At 44.3% G+C, this 16,415-nt stretch overlaps 1 protein-coding gene across 1 annotated transcript in view; it reads left to right on the forward strand.

The window, feature by feature from the left end:
• ncanb (neurocan b) overlaps positions 1-16,415 on the forward strand; it is a 135,270-nt gene that overhangs the window by 65,018 nt on the left and 53,837 nt on the right. Inside the window, exon 10 of the mRNA XM_076726223.1 lies at positions 14,843-14,959. Coding sequence (XP_076582338.1) covers positions 14,843-14,959 — 117 coding nt within the window. The remainder of the gene's footprint in view (positions 1-14,842; positions 14,960-16,415) is intronic.

The raw sequence follows: 16,415 nt of genomic DNA on the forward strand, positions 1-16,415 counted from the left end.
CAGGGATAACTCAGGGATAACAGGGGGAGGCTGTGGCTCAGGAGGTAGGGCGGCCGTGCACCTATCAGGAAGTCGGTTGTTTGATCCCTGTGTACATGTCGCAGTATCGTTGGCAAGATACTGAACCCCAAATTGCTCCAGATGCTGTGCCGTCGGTGTGTGAGTGTGTTTGCTTGGTTAATGCTCGTAATGAGCAGGTGGCTGTGTGTGAATGGGTGAATGCAGGCTTGTGTTGTAAAAGTGGCCGCCAGACTAGAAAAGCACATTAACCATTTACCGTCTAACAGGCCTGCAGTGGTGGAAAGAAACTAAGTATATTCACTCAAGTATTGTACTTAAGTACAGTATTGTGGTACTTCTACTTTACTTCAGTAGTTCCAGTAGTAGTTGAGTTCCATTTTATGCTACTTAATCACTCCCTCTGCTAGATTTCAGAGTGAAATATTGAACTCTGTTCTCCACTACACTGATTTGACAGCTTTATTTACTAGTTGCTTTTAAGCTGAAGCTTTTACATAGTGCATGATATAACAAGCTTTTAAAATACAGCACACTATTAAAGACTAGCCCAGTGGCTTCAAATTTTTTTGGCTTCTGACATCTTACAAAAAGCAGTGTGCTGTCGGGGTCATATTTCAGATGTCAGCTGTTAACAGCTCCACCAAGTAGTGTTTTTTCCCTTTAAGCTTCTCACATGGTTTCATTTCTATAAATGTTCAAGTGAGCCAACAGCTCACCAAAATTTAAAGATTGATAGATCGTGAAAAGGTCCAAAAGCTGAAAATAGATTTTTTTTAGAGGAACTTCCTCTCCTAAGAATCATCTGACGACCCTTCAGATATAACTGATGTCCATGTATATAAACTGTATCCAAAGCATGGATTGTATAACTCAATATATGTGATTACCTTGTTGGCTTCATTTCAGCCCCAGAAGTTGCAGCTTCATATAAAGTATTTCAAAGAAGTCCAGCTGCAACAGTATTAACATGCTGTGAACATGCTGATGCTTCTGTATTAATTACCTAAAGATGTTATATATAGTATCAGTCAGAGGGACCAAACTCAGACTTTTAGTTTACTACTGGATGTGCTTTTACTGAGGACCTTTCATGCAGGAACTTGTAAAACAGAATATTGAGGAGGGGGAGAACATGTATGTAGAAGTTATCAATCTCAAGGAACGTGTGTTACGGCTGTACGTCATGTCGAATTTTACATGTTTAATATGTTCTCGCAGCATTCAGGGAGTCTTGTCTATGATGCCGTGATACTCAGTCGCTCCATGGGCCGAGTCAAGAGCTGTGCCTGTAAAGGTCATTGAACGGTACAGCAAGCAGCAGAATGAGCAGCGAATATTTGCAGTTCTGCAACGTGCGGTTGGTTTTTAAACTGTTAAAAGCCAAACACGCAGTGACTAAATAATTCAGTGAGGGATTTTCTGTGTAGCAGGCGAAACGCTCAAGCAAAATATCCGTTATCAGAGAGGGGAAGGAATGGAAAGTGTTGATTTATACATGTAAAAGTCAATGAAACAAACAGCTATGTTTGTAAAGCTAATGCACCATCAGAATTTGGGTTTAATATTCTACAGTGAGCCTGAAAAATCACAGAAAAGCTGTCTTAAACAGGCATTTTTATGGCATCATAAAAATGCTTTATTATCTTCGCTGCCACAACAAAACCTGGTGATTATTCAGCCTCTAGGAGCCCCATCACAGGCTGCTGTATTTTATTTTCTAGATTGTATGACCCAGAGCTCCCATTATGGCAGATGAATGACTGAATCTCTTGACTGTTACTGGTAGCAGATCTACAGCAGAACTGAAAAACAAGTTTTGTTGTTGTTTTTATGAATATTTTTTCATCTCACGGCCCTCTAAAGATCAGTTGGGCAGCAGACCAAAGTGCTGTGTGAACTTCGGTAACAGTAACAGTGGATGCTGAGCTCCAGTTTTCTGTTTCCCTCGGCACAACGTAGTACGCCTTTTAATCATGGATTTGTTTTGTTAGCGCGGCGCCTTACGCTCACATATGCATAGAGCATTGTTGTGAGAGATTTAGTCGTCTTTTTCTAACATCCAACTTTCCATAAATATCCATTTTTGGATTGGAAGTCAAGCCAGCCAAATATAGTGAACGTTTACTCTCTTGGCTTTTGGAGACACAGTCTCACCGACTGGCTGCGACGTAAAACGTGCAGCCACGCAGCAGATGAAACCATCAGCTGCTTGTTGGAGCATTCAGGCGTCGTCATGTCCTCTGATTTTATTTTAGTCATAGACACGTTTGTAAACCAGATAAGAGAAGACCTCTGCTGAGCCATGTGTCACCGCAATAAAAACACAGTTGGGGATTCACTGACAAGAGTTGTTTTTTTTTATTTCCTCCCCTGATGACTTCCTATCTGAGTTTTTATTGTCAGGTACACCCTCAGCGCCCCTGAGGGTGCGTAGAGTTCCATAACGCAATGAACAACATCACCTCTGTGTGCCACCAATTGGGAAACGATGGGATGGATGGATGGAGACAGAGAGCTTGGCAGGGTGCTGTCAGAAGGCATATAATCCTCTGTGTGGACTCACTGTGTGGCTCTGCAGAGCAGTGAGAGACGAACCTGGTCGGGTTATGTGGGTAACTGTTACAATGGGGCATTCAGGCGCTATCAGATCAAATGTCAGGAATCTGCTTCCTTTTATTGAAAGAATATTTCACCTCTCTATCTCTATCCAACAGGTCTGTCCTCTAAGAGGGCACAGACAAACTAGCAGCACACAGCTGTGTTGTTTTTCAGATCAGTTTCTCTCTGCGCCAACATGTTGCTTTTATTCCCTCTGAAGGAGAATGATCTGGATATACTCAGTGTATACATATATATATATATATACTATGATGTAAACTGTTCAGCAGACATAGTGGAAATAGAGGGCCTAAAAGCAGCGTCCCTGAGACGTTACTCTCACATTTTCATTCTCCATTTGCAGTGAGACACAAGTATCCGTCAGCGACTCAGCCAGTCACACATGCAGGCGCACGCCGTCGAAAATGGAGCCACCTGCCATCAAGGTTAACAGTGAAATGTATGATTTCAAATTGAGGCATTTTCTAGCTACAGAGGAGTGGCAGCGGAGAGGATGAGTGCACCCAGCTGGGGTTTTTTTGAGCTGCCAGATTGCCTGACTGACTTCACTCCCTCTCACTCTCGCCGGCGCTGAAGGCAGAGCGGAGCAGTGGCTCCCAGCGTCAGTCACAACGCATCATGCAGCAGCCAGCCCACAGCGGGTGGAAGGGTTGAGGGGTCTCTTCATGTAGGGCTCGTCAGACACACCCACACATCTGTCCCGGCGGGGGAGGACTCTGACAGAGGGGAACAAAAAAAAATGAAGGGTCTCAAGAGGAGGAAGGTTTCTTAAATGGTGGGGGTGTTGGATAGAAAGCTGTAAATTATACAATCTGGTGAGCCATAAAGAGAAAAGATATGTTTGCAAGTTGCAAATGGTGGCTTGGAGGAATTTTGGGATGCAAGCTTCTTTTCAGAGTTTCTGCTGGCAGAGGCGCTGTGAGGTCATGCAAAGTAGTTCGTCTTTGTTGAGTTTTAAACAGGTCTCCAGGCAAACCCTCCTGCCCACAGCTTGCTTCTCCTAATAGTGCTGCCCTGCTGTCAGAACAACTTCTTGATAGTAACCACAGTGGAATACAAACATGCAGGCAGGAGAGTATGAGATCCCTAATCTGTCTGTGTGAGTGTGAGTGTGTGTGTGTGTGTATGTGTGATGTAGGTCTCTTTTGTAGTGGCATATTAGCTGCAAAGTACAACACGCAACACGTTTGGTCCTGTGTGCAAGATCAGTGAAGGTGTGTCTGGGTATATTTGTTGTTTTTGTTCTTGTTTGTGCAGCCCAATATGAGCAAGGGATTTGGGAGAAGCAGAATATAAATAGGAAGGTCTGATTTTGATTAATCATCGTCTTCTCAGCCAATCACATCATTGCTCTCGTCCCTTTTAAGCGGCTGTGCCAATCACAGTGGGATGGAAATGGCTCAGAGAGTGCAAATCAGCTCTTCCAAACAGGGAATAGTGTTCTTTTCTGTAAGCTGCAGACTTTCAATACACAAATATATACGACACCACAATTGTTTGGCCAGTAGCGGATGATATGCCTTTGTGAGCTGAATTTGTATTTGTAAGATATTAGAAGTCGGGTCATGTTGTTTTCTATAGCTGATGCATGCTTTTATTTTGAACCACAGTGATCCATGCACTAACTAATCTATGCTTGATCCCTGAATTACCCCTATCAGATTAAACCAATTACACAGCCACAGTATATTGCAGTTAAAAAAATCCAAAATGCAGGTATGTTCATGAAAAAGAGGAGATTAAAACAGAAATGCCGCTCTAACTTGCAGATGCACACAGAAGTATATGCAGCTAATCTGATGTACACAGATGCTTCAGGTGCTTGTGTGGTTGTTTTGCAGCAGTCTGGTGTTGGTTGTGTATGACTTTATCAAGGTAACCACAGCGGATCGTTGTGAAATTTGACACTTTTCAACTAGAAGCTGCAGATGCACGTCCGTCCTGCTGCCTTCAGTCGATCAACTGAGCTTTCATACAGTCCTCGAGCAGTGGGGGACAGGAGAACAGTTGTAAGGGGTGGTTGCTTCGTATCTAATCACAGTGTTTATGTCCATTGTTCAGGAAGATTATGTAATGCTGCTGGTTTGTAGTATAAGCTGTTATCTTAGAATTATCAAGTGAGTGACACACAGACACAATTTTAGCCCAAACAGCAACACATCTCCTTTTAGCTCTTATCTGCTGCACTGTGCAGATACCAAACTGATGGGCAAAGTGCATTTCAAGGTCATTTGTCAGTGTGTTTCTTGCCCCACTTTTTGCACCGCTGTGGAAATCTCAAGTGTATGAGTACTTGTCTAATTGTACCAGTAAGAGCAACTGAGCCTTCATCTGTTTGTACAACCCCCACTTAACTAGAAGGCATGTTAATCCTTCGTACATGCGTGCTGATTTCACGTGATGTGTAACAACATATGTTCTCCTCAGTCAACATGTAAGTCAAATATGAATAATTCATGACAGTGACTGTTACAGTCGCTTCTTGTCTGTTTACCTTCAGTCTTGCGTGCGTACAGAATATTGCTGGATAACTCTATGAAAAAGGGGAACGAGGCTGATTCAATATTCTCATTTCACGAAGGCCTAAAAAATGAGCGAAAAGACACATTGAAGAGAAGAGGGGGAAAAAAATCAAGGTGGATCGAATGTGTTTGTGATGATAAGCCTGGATGGATTATTTTCCTGCCACTCTGACAGCCCAGATAATGCAATTTATTTAGGACGAACGGAGACGCTACAAGTGCCACTCTTGTAACAATAGACCCTCAATTTCTTCATCAGTCTCGCCGTGCAGGCTCGCTGAATCGGCTTGTATTGAATTGCTGGCATGTTACTCCTCCCCGGTCCTCTCCGGGCTGATTCAGTGTGACGCCGGGTTCTCGAGGTGCTCACTAAGAGCACGTCGGCTCCTTTCTGCTGTCTCAGGCTTCTGGCACTGTAGCTAATTGCAAGTTTCATGCTTTTTCGTAGCGTGCGTGTGTGTGCGTGCGTGCATCCGTTTCTGTGTGTGCATGTGTTTGCTTGTGCAGAGAGGAGGAAAACATTTTCTGAAGTTGAAAGGAGGTGAAGCTGAAAATGGAAAGTGCTCTGTATGGAAAAGTTTGCTCTAAAATTGTCTATGTGGATTTTTTATTATTGTATTTTGGTACTTCTTTGGTGTAAGTACATTCTAATTTATCAGACTGGCGTCTCTTTATGTCATACACACCTGCAGGGTTGGTTTACACCATAAACATAAGACTGTCAATTGATGATACCTCCATGTAAATAAATAATAACTTGGAGCAGGTTGATATATTGGCTTGGTAGTCTTAGTCATTTGAGTAATCCAGCGTTGATCGCACCTTTCAGCGCGCTCAGTAATAATTAATGCACCACTGTAGTGGATTACATGTGGGATGCTTGACGTTACAGACTGCAGCCTGCATCCAGTGTTGTTTGTTTTCACCCCCTGGACACACACTCTCTCTCTCACACACACACACACACACACACACAAAGGTGGTGTCCCGTATATGCAGCCAGACACAGGGCACCGCATGTGGTCAGACAGACAGAAATAGCTGCTCCCTCCCCTGCAGTGCTCATCAATCCTAGTTTGTCAGAGGCTGCTCTGCTCAGGCTGGGCACAATAATCACATCGCTACACCTGCTCCATCTACAACCTTCCCCTCTAAGATATGAGCACATTCTCAAAGGATGGCAGCCTTTCAAGTGGTCGAGCTGGGTTCAAGCCTCCATTCAGCAAGTATCTAAGCTGTCAGTTGTCCTTGACTTCCTGCCAGCTCCGTGGCTGACCAGGTGCTCTGATCTCCCTGTGGTGCGGAGATCAATAGAGTATTTCATTATTATTCTTTACAACAGCTGACTTTATACTGTGCGACCACTAGGATTAATAGTGAAGTAGTTTTGTGTCCCTTCCAACCTCGTGTCCGGAGTCATTTTGTCACTGCACACATGTGGGCCCTTCACATTGTGCAGTTTGGGGCAACCGGGATTTTATTAGACCCGCCTTGCACAGTGTGACATGCAATGAAAGACCGTTCAGCTGTATTTAAGGCACCTTCTATAGGCACCATGGGTTTATACCTGATTGGGACTGGAGTTCTGGAGTTTTTCCACATTTTGGACCAGTGGTTCTCAACCTTGTTGCCTTTTGACCCCCTAGAAAAAATATCTTTGTAGTGGCTTTCCCTCTAACCTGAAATTGTTGATTTAAGTAATTGATACGAGGCTTGTTTCACTTGTTAAAGCAAATAGTAGAAATAAATAGACGAAGAATAATGTTGTGTAGCAGAACATGTCTTTCCTTGTTTTCTATTAATCATCTCGTGACCCTTCAGATTTATCCTGCACAGCACCGCTTTGGACTGACAGCCGGTGCAGTGGGTTAAAAGGTCCAGGTGGAAGCTTGGTTTCAGAGAGGCGAGGCGGCGCCGACCCTCCCCGTTGTGTGTATGACCTCATGGACCGTAGGGTCGGAGAATTTGGTGTAACGCTCCACACTCTGCAGACTGTCAGCCTCTGCTCACATTGGATTCTGCAGACTGACTGCCGGGGCGCTGACATCATCAGCACCAAACCAGAGCAGCTCCACCAACGAGTAAACGTAACCTCTGCCTCCTCTCCATCTCCTCTTCTTGCCTCCACCACCTCCTCGCTGTCCCTCCCTGCCCTCTTGTAGCTCACCTCTGTAAATCAATCACTCTGAAGTAATCTGAGACTGCAGTGGGGTCTGCATCTTTGTGCCAGAGAGAGATGTTATCTATATTTCAGCAGAAATAGGTTTCATATATCCCCGGTGTGTATTCAGCTTGCCGTGGCAGTAATTGTAGCTCATCCGCAGTGAGTGACTTGCCCGTCTGGGGACACGTTGATACATGGATCATATTCCTACCTGCGAGTCTGTCTGCCTCTGTCCATCCTATCAGGGCAGCGATGGAAACTTGGACTCATACAGATGACTCAGCAGGCTTCAGCCAAACAGTCGCTGCAGCTAATTATTAGCTTTACTTTGCCTGGATGAAGTTCCACATGCGTATAATTGTCTTCATGGAACGAATCCTGCTGTGACACAGTTCTGTTGTTTACTTAAGCTCCGTAGTTTTGGCTCTTACTTTGGTAGTTTTGGCTATCATTCTCATGTTTAATAGTATACTTGCACTCACTGCTGAGATCTGGGAACATGGTGACGTTGATAAAAAGAAGACAAGTCGAGAAACAGGCGGCGGTGCACTGGTATCTGAATGGTTATGGTTTGATTCCAGCCATGAGGAGCTGTTACCCTGCTGAACTCTGTCCACCAGTTTATACTGTTTATACTTCATGCTACTCGCACTACTTAGATGTATTTATATTTTTTTGGATATTATGACTATTTGCACTTCTGGTTAGATGCTAAACTGCATCTCGTCTCTGTGTTGCACTCTGACAATGACAATAAAGTTGAATCTAATCTAATCTAATCTAATGAACCTTTGTTTCATGGCACACCATCTCACTCTCCCTTCATTTCCTGTTTGTCTCTGTACTATCAGCAAGCCAGTGAAAATAAAAAAATCAGCTCCTTCAGACAAAGAGAGGGTAAAATTTTTCACCCAGTCACTCTGTTGTAAACAACAGTTGATGGAGCAACTTCCTGGTTCAGCTGTGACCTGACGTGACCCGATCATACTGAATGACGATGCGGTTAAGACAATCTGTGTAAACCGTGTCACGACACGTGTGATCGATCATCTCACCATTGATTTCTTGTCTTCTCGGCCTTTGCCGTAGCAACGTTGTTGTATTTCCAGATTGCACTTTGGCAAACACGACACCATCAGACCCGGTACATGTGAAATAACTGAATTATGTGCAGAAACGTCTTAATGTAGACCTTCTCTCCAGATGCGTCGCTGGACCTGTCGTGACATCCAGCACTGGCAAAGCCACTTACGCTAATGTATTATATATGCCTTTTTTTGCTCTGTATCATCACTAAACGCAAAAAACATGTGTTCACTTAAGCGACCATGCAAGTGACAATATGAATATTTCACGCTGAAGACTTATCGAGCCATCGCAGTGATGACGAAATCGACTGCGTTTTAAGCCTTTACTTTGCAGCTCAGCAGCCATCCATACGGCGCTAACTGCTCTGTGTGTCTCCGTACCTTTTAGGGATGTACTGTAGCATTAAATTTTAACGGGGCAGCTCTTGCCGGGCCCAGGTGATGGCTTATCACGCTCATAGATGGGGAACACTTGAACAGGCAGAGGCATGATCTCTGTCTCTGCAAGCTATTACAAGGTTCAGTGAGTCCAAGCACAGCAACGCGGCGGGCGATAAGCAGGTGTACATACAGTAAATGTAAGTGCGTGTGTGTGCAGTTTTCCTGTGCGCATGTCTGTGTGTGTTGCACTTTTATTCGTGAAAAGTTCAGTGTTTCTGTCAGCACAAGCTTTTCTGCAGGCTTCCATTATGTTGAATTTGCTAACCGCTCAGCTTCAGACTTCATGGGATGCGAGACATTTCCCTTATCGCAATCCTCTTTTATGGTCCGTTCTAAATCCCGGGTGCATGTATGAGTTGTCATCAGGGAGTAGCTTCCCAAATATGCCACGACGTTAAGATAATCTCTCTCCTGAGAGGCTTAGAAAAAACTTCAGATGACCCCATAGAGCAGTGAAATGTCACACAGAGGAACATATTTCAAGAAACTCTGCACAGGACTGAGGAGATGTTGCAGTATCTGCTCAATGTGAGGGGAAAAGACTTTACATTATCTATTCTGCGAGTTTGACTGCAGAGCTCTGACCTGAAAGCTGAAACCGTGTAAGTCGTCTCTCTTTGGTTGTATCTGCTCATCTCCATGTGTCTGTTTCATAAACTGGAGTGTCTCTCTCTCTCTTTCTCGGACTTCCTCTCTTCCTCTTTTCCTCCCCGTCTCTCACGCGGAAAGAGAAAGACGCACAGAAGGAATGGAAGAGGCGACCTATTTTAAGACCACTGTGTAATTAATCATAAGCTAGCAGCCAGCATTAAGAGAGGAGGAAATGTATGATAGCTCCCACTGTGACTTTCTGTCCCTCCCTAGCTGACGTTTTCCTCTCTCTCTCTCACTCTCAGTCCACCTCTCTCGCTCATTCTTGTGCATCTCTATGCTAAATTTCCCGTGGACCAGGGTCTCTCTCTCTCTCTCTCTCCCCTTCCTGTTTCTCTCCTTTTTAATTTGCTTTTCGCTTGCATATTAATTCTAGTTTCACATTTGCACACACACACATGCACATTTCTAATTACGAAAACAGCAAAATGTCATGCGGAGAAATGAATGTTTATCCACTAAACTAGCCACATCTCATTTTCGGTCACCTGTCACATGGCTGACTCCATCTGTGTTCGTCCACTCATGCGGAACATTTCTGTGGACTGAGGGGTTGCTGTAGCCGCACGATCCCGAACTGCTGTCTCATGTCTGTGCACTGTACATGTGATGTCACCGCTAACACTGCAGGCTACTGTTTGTGGACAGCTGGTGAAGAACGCAGTCTCATTTGTGTGTAATAAGTCGTTGCTAATTGTCTGCAGATTGGATCAATGTCCTCTTCTGCTACAGCTCAGCTCTCAGTCTGTGTTACCACAGACAGCACAGGCGCCATTTATCAGTGCTGATAGATGGTAGCTGAGGAAAAGTCCTTTCATCTCATTATTAAGGCAATTTTGCAGGAACTGGTCAAATTGTGTCTATAAATTGTTTCTTCTGTGGAGTGAAATGGACCAATAGGAGTGCACTTTTTGGGGTTCTTAAGGCAATAAACACATGCATGCCCACACACATGAATAAACAGTTGTCACACACTAGCTTTGCTCTAATTTTTCCCATGAGTTGGTGATGCCATCCACTTAAATCCTAAGGAGCTTATGGATTTCTTTTCAAGATATGTCACTCTCAGTTTCCACGACGGCAAAGAAAATCCTGTGCAGTATTAATGCAGATAGCAAGACAAGCCAGAGCCACAGTATTGCCGTCTGTGGTGTGATTGACGGGGAGAATGGGCATGAGAAGTTCACCGTTTGGCTCCTGAAGTCTTCCTCGCTGAGGTTACTCGATGACCTGGTCCTCAGCTGCCAGTTACACTGGGAGCATCGCTGCCTTTTGCACTGCAGAAGATACACGTCCGCCTGGGCTGTGATTCAAAGTAGAGAGGCGTTTGTGGAGCTGAGATTTAATACCACAACAGCATGCAGAGATACTCAGATGTCAGACTTATCTCTGGCACTGCTAATCTGACTCAGGCATTTGAATGCGAAGGGGCGGCTTTGTAGAGCACACAGAAAACTTCTGAGATGTTCCCAAATTAAATGTAAGCATTTGAAAAAGATGTATAATTGCATTTTGAAGAAAATCCATATAATTTTAGATATATATTAACATTTTTTTCACTGAACTCTTGCCTCAGGCAGTTTGATCTTTACCTCAGCATATCTGATTTTTGCTTTTGATGTGACCAGACTGACCTTTGGTGTTTTCATATTGGCGGAATTTGTTAACATCAGATCCTCATTTCCATCGGAGTGAGATTAATTTGTTGGTTATTTCTCAGGCAGAGTGCATCTTTTACTTCTTGGGATACATCATTCATTAACACCTGTATCTTCAACACTGAGCAGTAGCGTTGCAGAGGACTGGGGGGAGTATTAAGTAGTGAGCTGTTAGTGGATTAATACCATCTCAATTTTACCAGTGTCATAGACCACCAGAACGATTTTTTTAATTGCTTAACTGGTTGAGCATCATGATTAGAAGAAACACAGTCATGTTGTTGTTTAGCTGTGTCACATGTAGCATTCATGGCACAGACAATCATGGTGTCCATTACAGAGGATGTTCTATGACTATGAACAATCAATAATCTAAACTAAGTGTGTTTCTGTTTCAAAGATGGCAGTTATGTTACTCTTTTAATGTGGGCTGGCAACCTTTGAGCTGATTTGATTTAGTTACTGCTTAATTTCCACTGTGTCTCATGCATATAGTATTTCAAATCACACGCACGCACGCGCACACAATTTCAATCGCACTAAAATGTCACCTTTATCTTTCAACACAGACACTGAATTTCGCAGTGCATTAGAGAGGCTGTAGTTCCTGTAAGCATTCTTTTAAATAAAAGTGATAGAAAAGCTTCATTGAAAAGCATATTCTCCAAAAGTGTATCATCACCCACACTGAGCGTCATCCAAATGTGTCCTAATTTACCTGAAGAGTTGCTGTGGACAGACGTAGTGGAGGCAGATTGAGGTTCTTGCTGCTGATCTCCCACCTCCGTCCATTTTCCCTCACCGAAACACACTGAAGGCACGGTTTGCGACATGCTTTTATCCACTCCTGCTTCGTACGATGGCGGACTGGAGAACATAATCATGTCATGAAAATGTGGCAACAGCAAATCAATCATTTGAGCAAACGTCAACAACACACATTAGCAAGTCACATCAAATGGTGTGTTTTCTATGTCGCTGCTAACAGATCAACATCATGATTTATCGAAAGTCTGCTGGGGAAACAAGCCTGACACTGTTGCTAGTGAAGCTACTCTTCACTGGACATAATCATGGTAAAGTACACTTTTGCTGAAAGTAACAAACTACACTTGCTTGAAACATGTAATAAGGCAACGTAATTAATAAATGTGGTGTAACTTTCGACACTACAAAGCCGTTTATTCTGCTTGTCAGACTGCTTCTATACACTTCACTGATTGCTCGCAATTACATCACACAGTAACCAGATAATGTTTCATTAATATTTCGGTTCTGTCTGTTTTTTGAATTCATTAAATGACTGTCATTCAAATACTTAAAGCGTGAATGTGCATGCGGTGCTCCTGAAGGGTGACAAGTTTATCTCAGCTGCAGAGGGAGGTCAGCAGAGTGGAGCAGGGAGTCGGAAGCAGAGTCAAAGTCTGTCTCGAACATTTACCATACTGCTGCTCTCCGAGGTTGGGGTCATTGTGAGGTGTCACACAGATAACTGGTAGGGGTTAAAGCTGGGGTTGGTAATGCTGGAGAAAAGCCAGATTGTGAAACTGAAAAACGCCATCCCCTCCCATCAGGCCTCCCTCCAAAGCCCCTTCCCCAAAACACATGAACATGCACTGCCTGAGTGCTCAGGACAGATACTGCTCACTGCTGTGGGTGTGCGCTTTGTGCAACTGCGTTAGCTGCTGCTGCTGCTGCACATCATTGTCATCACTTACCGTATCCTAACTACCTCATGTCTCATTCACACGTAGGAAAGCACCTAACGCAGCAAACAAGGCTATTGTTTGTACTGGAGCTAGCGTGTTAGTTTGGAGAGATTTTGGCAGCACTGTCTCTGCCATTCTTGTGTTATTAGCTTTAGCAATATGTCTGCTGAGCCTTGTGGAAGACTCCAGTCATGCACAGTGAGCGCATGGGCAGCGTGTGCCAGGTAGGCAGGTATGTAGTGTGTAGTCAGGCAGGTAGACCAGACCAGGGAAACACACTACTGCTTAGTGGAAAAAGATAGCTTGCAACTGGAGACATGACATGATTTTGAAAATACGATACAGGCAAATGTGGCTAAAGCAGTAGCTTCAAGACTTATTGCAACACTCATATTTTATCTGTAATTTACCATGAAAATGCACTTCTCATAATGTGTTTCTGTAGTTTGATGGTTGAATATCTGAGGTTGAATTGTGTTACATGTATGTTGGAAGTATTTACAGGGACCAAATGACAGTTTCATACCAATTTATTTTCTCTCATGATGGATGGGCGGGTGGGTGGGTGGATAATGACTCACACAGCTCCTTTCCATCACCTCTTTTCTCCATTTTCTCACCTCCATTACCTGACATTTTCCAACCCAACCAGGCGCTCACATTGACCATACTCTGTGTGGGTTTTTTTTTTTTTATTTTACGCATCATGCACTGCTCACCACTCGCACATTTTACTATCTCCATCAGTACATCGTTAACCTTTAAGCAATGTATGTTTTCAAAGCACGTACGGTGTTGTTTTTTTCTTCCCGCTGTTGATTTAAGAAATGAGCCTGTCTCTAATGGTTTTTCCCATTCAGCGAATCACTTTTATGCATTTTCAAAGGCAGCCTTTCCATCATCTCCTCTGCCCAGTGTATCAACAGCAGCCCCTCAGCAGCAGTGGGAGTCTATCTCCCTGTTTCACAGGAAATTGAACACACACGCGTTACTGTATATATCACTGGACTGCAATGAATCAGGGTCAGACAAACATTCAGAAATACACACCGTCATGCTTGCACTCATGCATAAACACACTCACATACACAAATGACAGTATTCCCAGACTTTCAGGAGAACCGCACTCTGTGTTCTGCACAGTATCTCTCTGCTCATACATCATTAAGTGAGTCTGGATGTTATTATGGAGAAGATGCACTGTGTTAGATGGCCTGACAGATTGTGTCAGGGGGCTGCAATCCTATCAGGATTGGATAATAAAAAGACAGTTAATCTAGCCAGTTCCCTACAGTCCTTTGCACACAGAATAAAAAATCCTGACGCCTGCTCTGCGCTCTTAACGTCCTTGTCAAATTCGCCTCCACCCTCCGTCCCATCCTAAAATATAAGAGCAATAATTATGACTTAATCTCCTCAATCTCCACCATTCACCCGCCAAAACATTTCCTAAGAAGAGGCACGGAGTTATAGCCCAGCAACGTAAAATGAGGTTTATTACCTCCGCTGCAATGCTGTAATGTGCCATAAAAATAGGTGCCCACACCGGTGTGCATGAACGGGCGATGATCAGCTAATTTATGAGGACCTTGGCTCATCAGGAGGACCTGCGATGAGGAGGAGAGAGAACGGCAGGAGGGGGTCGACTCAGCACATTGTCCTTCACCTGGCGAGCATCACTCATGATAAACAGGGGCATGACAGACGCAACACCAGCCAATCCGTCACCTTGTAGAAAGTCATAGAGACAGAGACGAGTCTATGTGCTGTCTGCCCACGCTACTCTCCCTCTGTCTCTGTCAGGGAGCAGCGAGAGATTGGGCTCAGTGAGGATAATGAGAGGGGCATAATTCTGGCTCACTGCCCATCGTAGTTTGTCAACAGCCAAATCACTTTCATGATGCTCTGTCTCTGTAAAATACATTCGAAATTCCCAGTTGTCAGTTAACCCTCCTTCCTGTCTTTACAGTGGAGAATAACCCATGCCAGACCAACCCCTGTCTCCATGGAGGGAGCTGCCTGCAAGAAGGTGATGGCTATAGCTGCTACTGTCCTCAGGGCTTCTCTGGAGAGAGCTGCGAGATCGGTGAGTCACTGCCAGGTCAGGGCCGAGCAGGGAAGCCTCAGAGGTCAGCAGCTGCAGACAGATTGCTGTGTCACCGAGGCACGAGGGAAAGAGGCACAGGCATATGTTGGGATAGCATTTACCACATGGACTCCACTGTGTAATGGATTCAGGAGGAAGACACCAGGGAGTTTTCCCGTGTGGGTTCTGTTTGCTTCTTTGTTAATAGGACTGGATCCAATCTCAGTGCAGTCAAAGCCAAGAGGAGCTTTCCTCTCAGCTCCACTAGTTTTGGATCAAGCTCCTTGACTGAAAGTGAACAGGGAATATCCATATGCTGCAAGTCAGCCAGTTGTGACAGAGGTTGCTGAATGTGTGCTGTACGCATGTGCTCAACCCTGTGTGTGTGTGTGTGTGTGTGTGTGTGTGTGTGTGTGTGTGTGTGTGTGTGTGTGTGTGTGTGTTTGTGTGTGTTTCACCTTCGGCCCCAGGAGTAGCATGCAGCTCATCGTTCCACTCAGCTGTCTAATGGGAGAATGTGGCTGTCAGAAAATGGTTGTGCACTGTTTTTGGTGTGTGTGTGTGTGTGTGTGTGTGTGTGTGTGTGTGTGTGTGTGTGTGTGTGTGTGCGCACGTGTGTGTGCACGTGTGTGTGACAGAGACATGCAAGGACACACGGGCCACAAAGGAGCCACGAGCTCAGTGAGGGGTGGTGCAGCTGATTAAAGTGCTGGAGCGGCGGCACATGCTGCTGCTGATGAGGGAAGATGGGGAAATAAAGAAGAAGAAGAAGAAGTAGATATTGCATTGGCAGAAAATATCAAAGAGACTTGAAGAAATTCAGCAACATGAACCCCACAGGGTTCGATTGAGCTTTAACACAGCACAGCTGGTGCGAAGTTGTTGTTGACGGCGTTCAGGCACATTGACACTGGGTCGTGGCCAAAGAACCGTGGGTTCAACCTTAGTAAATATTTGATTGCGTACAGAAGTTGCTCTGGTGTTTATCCAAGTGGAATCACTGTAAGAATCAAGTAAACAGTTAATAGACAGACGCATCAGCAGAATTCATTTCCTGAACCTCCTGAATTAAAAGAGACCACCGAGCGTGTTGAATCCTGAGTTGGTCCGACTTCTCGAGATCAGCGTGTTTCTTATTTATGCATACAGAGACAACAGGCCGAGCTGAGGTTTTAAGGGTCATTAGTCATGGAAAGAGGTCATAGATCAGGGGTCAGGGGTCATTGGAGGCATATTGTCCTGGGTCTGATTCTCAATTACCTTCTGGCTTATACCCAAAAGTACATATTATGCAACACTTAGGTGTGCCTCTGCATTAACACCACCGGAGATCAATCAGCAATCTGGTGTTGGATCAATAATTTGTGACAAATGCATGTTAACAGCATGAATTCCACACATAGAATAGCTTGCAGTGATTTGCTGTTTGCAGTCGATTTGGTTTGGGTTTGTTATA

The sequence above is a fragment of the Chaetodon auriga genome, chromosome 3 (assembly GCF_051107435.1).
Source record: "Chaetodon auriga isolate fChaAug3 chromosome 3, fChaAug3.hap1, whole genome shotgun sequence".
Classification (NCBI taxonomy): Eukaryota; Metazoa; Chordata; class Actinopteri; order Chaetodontiformes; family Chaetodontidae; genus Chaetodon; species Chaetodon auriga.